At 49.5% G+C, this 2,613-nt stretch overlaps 1 protein-coding gene across 1 annotated transcript; it reads right to left on the bottom strand.

Moving 5' to 3' along the window:
• Positions 1 to 246: 246 nt before the first annotated feature.
• On the bottom strand, positions 247 to 1,293 carry LOC149333260 (uncharacterized). Its single transcript, XM_089556020.1, has one exon. The coding sequence runs from the start codon at positions 1,291 to 1,293 to the stop codon at positions 394 to 396; it is 900 nt and encodes a 299-aa protein (XP_089412146.1). The 3' UTR covers positions 247 to 393.
• Positions 1,294 to 2,613: the final 1,320 nt, after the last annotated feature.

Raw genomic sequence — 2,613 nt, 5'->3', positions numbered from 1 at the left:
ATTTTATCTCTCTTTAAAGCATGATTTTTTCTTTAAAAGATGCACTCTTGACACACATTTTTTTTATTAGAAACGTGAATACACAAGTTCCACCTGATTCCCCACCCCACCTCCCTCCCACCTCTCCCGGCACTCCCCTCTCCCGGTACAAGAGTTGCCGATCAATGCACCCGTGTCTAGATTTTCAACATCCACTAGGTCACTACAACAAAAAGAATTGCCAGAAATCCGTTTCCTCACAGTGGTTTTTAGCGCCGATGTCATACTCGTTACTTGCCGCCTATCCGCAAACAGTAGTGTTTTCTGATTACTGGCGGGGCACCATACCGTCATCCCCGCTATCAACACCCTGAACTGTGGGGCGCTAAGATATTCAACACACCCAACTAGTCTTCAGCGGTCACTCTTCGAAGGCACAACCTGCAGCAGCACAACCAAAACTAACACAACACCAAAACTCAACAGTTCACCGCCATGGTTCGTGCTTACGCCGTCCATTCGGAAGCACATCCTGCGTACCCTGCTCAGTTCGTTTTCGCACAAGGCCCGCATGCCGCGTCCTTCACACGCGCAGTCCAGCAGCCTGTGGGCCTTCTCCATTCGCAACAATATGCGGACGCTGTTACGACACCGAGTCGAGCAGTTCTGGGAGACGCCGTCCAGCACATCCTGGCAGAAGCTCCGGTAGTAATTCCACGCCACCGAGCACACAGGATCCGAGGTGCAGTCCTGGGTCAGCTGCGAACACAGTGGCCTTGACGAATACAGCGACGTCGCTGATGGCGAAGAGGAGGTGAACGAGATCATCGTCAAGCCTCCAGGCAACTGGAAGCCATTGGTTGCATTGGCAGCGGCAGATGACGTTGGGCACGGCTTATGCCACCAGCAAGGTGCTAGCCGCAGCCTGAGGGCCCTGCAGAAGTCGTTGCTGCCACAGTCGCAACCGATGTAAGTGTAGCCTTCCTCGGTGCTGGCCAGAGAGACGAGAGACTGACGGCAGTAGACCGAGCAGAGCCCTGGTGTGAGGCCGCCCAGCTCTCGCCTGCAGTCGAGACGATGGCCGTGGAAGGCCATGCCGCAGATGAGCCGGTCGATGCAGAGCTGCTCGGCTTCCTCGCAGGTCCAGTGATGTGTGGAGAACTCCGACAGGTCGTTGGCAATGAGGGCGTTGTTGCAGTTTCCGTCATCACCGCTACTTGCAGACAAAACCACGAAAAGGTTGGCGATGAACACTAGCACCTGGTTGTACTGTATAGGGTCTGGGTAAAACGGTTGCGTAGAAAGTCTCACCATTGCGGCCTCGTGGGGATAACTTGGCACCTCTATCCCCTCAATTGTAGGTTAATCGTGCACCTAGGGAATCATCATCACTTCTGTCCGAAGCGTAGGTCACATGGTTGGGCTGTTTGCCATGGAGACACACAAAAACGTACACCCAGATGCTCGCATATGTCCTGAAAGCTCTCGGGAAGTGTAGTCGCCAGCGCTAAATGCAGTAATTTTTGTGTCCTTATCGGAGATGCACTTCGATCACCACGCGCTAGCAAAAAAGAGGCGTAGGGTACATTTTGAGCCCATGCCTTCGTTTCAATGATTTCCACAGCCGAGGTTCTCAGAATGAGTGAATATATGCACAAAAAGGAACAGATTAGTATCCTGATAGTGCGAAGACAGGCATAGGCAGCACATCACGTGCGAACCTGCTTCCGCAGCAAATATCTTCAGGTGTTGTATACATCAGCGCAACGGTCTAAGTCACATTGATGCTATATGTGCTTCGCTTAATGTCATATTAAAACGCGCTCCACTGCCTTGCAGGTCTTAAGGCGGTCATCCCAGGCAGGTACTAATGACACTGCTGCGAATAACTGTCACTTTGTATGCAGCTGTAATCCTCGAGAAATTATAACGCGTGATATATGGGTGCGAAAGGTACTGTAACTCTGACCGAATGCATAATTTTTGGTAAGCGCAAGGATGGCACTTGAGACAGACACTCTGTAGATAGCCGCAAACAGCAGTTAGGTAAGATTACTGCACACCACGTTTCGGTAGCATGCCAATGATGTTGCTCTCTTGTGGTGTCACAACCGCGGCCAAGTTTTCTGGTGATCAAGTTTTTTGCATTAACAGAGTAACAAAGACTTTTTAATCGGTTCTTGGTTGTTTTCACTTCGAACTAAAATTAAGAAACTCACACTGCGATGTGTCGATGAAATTAACAGGACATACAGTCGTTCGCGTTAGAGATTGCCCACTCATGAGTTACACCAGCTGATAATGAAACGTAAAGAACAAACTAGTTTGAGGAACCGAATACAGGTTGTTACGATGGCACTCAGAACGAGGCAATGCATGCGGCGCATCAGGCTGCAAAATGTTTCCTATTTTGAACAATGCTTGCAAGAAAACATCATCAAAGCAGCATGTCACTGCGGACACCGCTAAACTTTACAGAGGGTTAAATCTCGCAACGTTTTTACATCATTTCGTGAGTTAACACTTAGTCGCAGATCAGGAAGCTTGAGCGAGCGATGATCGCGCTTTTTTAGGTCTATATCGTGACCTTTAAGAACTGAGAAAATAGTATCTGCTGGCAATTTTGAAATCGCC

The sequence above is a fragment of the Amblyomma mixtum genome, chromosome 8, assembly GCF_055824585.1.
Source record: "Amblyomma mixtum isolate Tamu chromosome 8, ASM5582458v1, whole genome shotgun sequence".
NCBI lineage: Eukaryota > Metazoa > Arthropoda > Arachnida > Ixodida > Ixodidae > Amblyomma > Amblyomma mixtum.
This window is presented reverse-complemented; position numbering and strand designations above follow the sequence as displayed.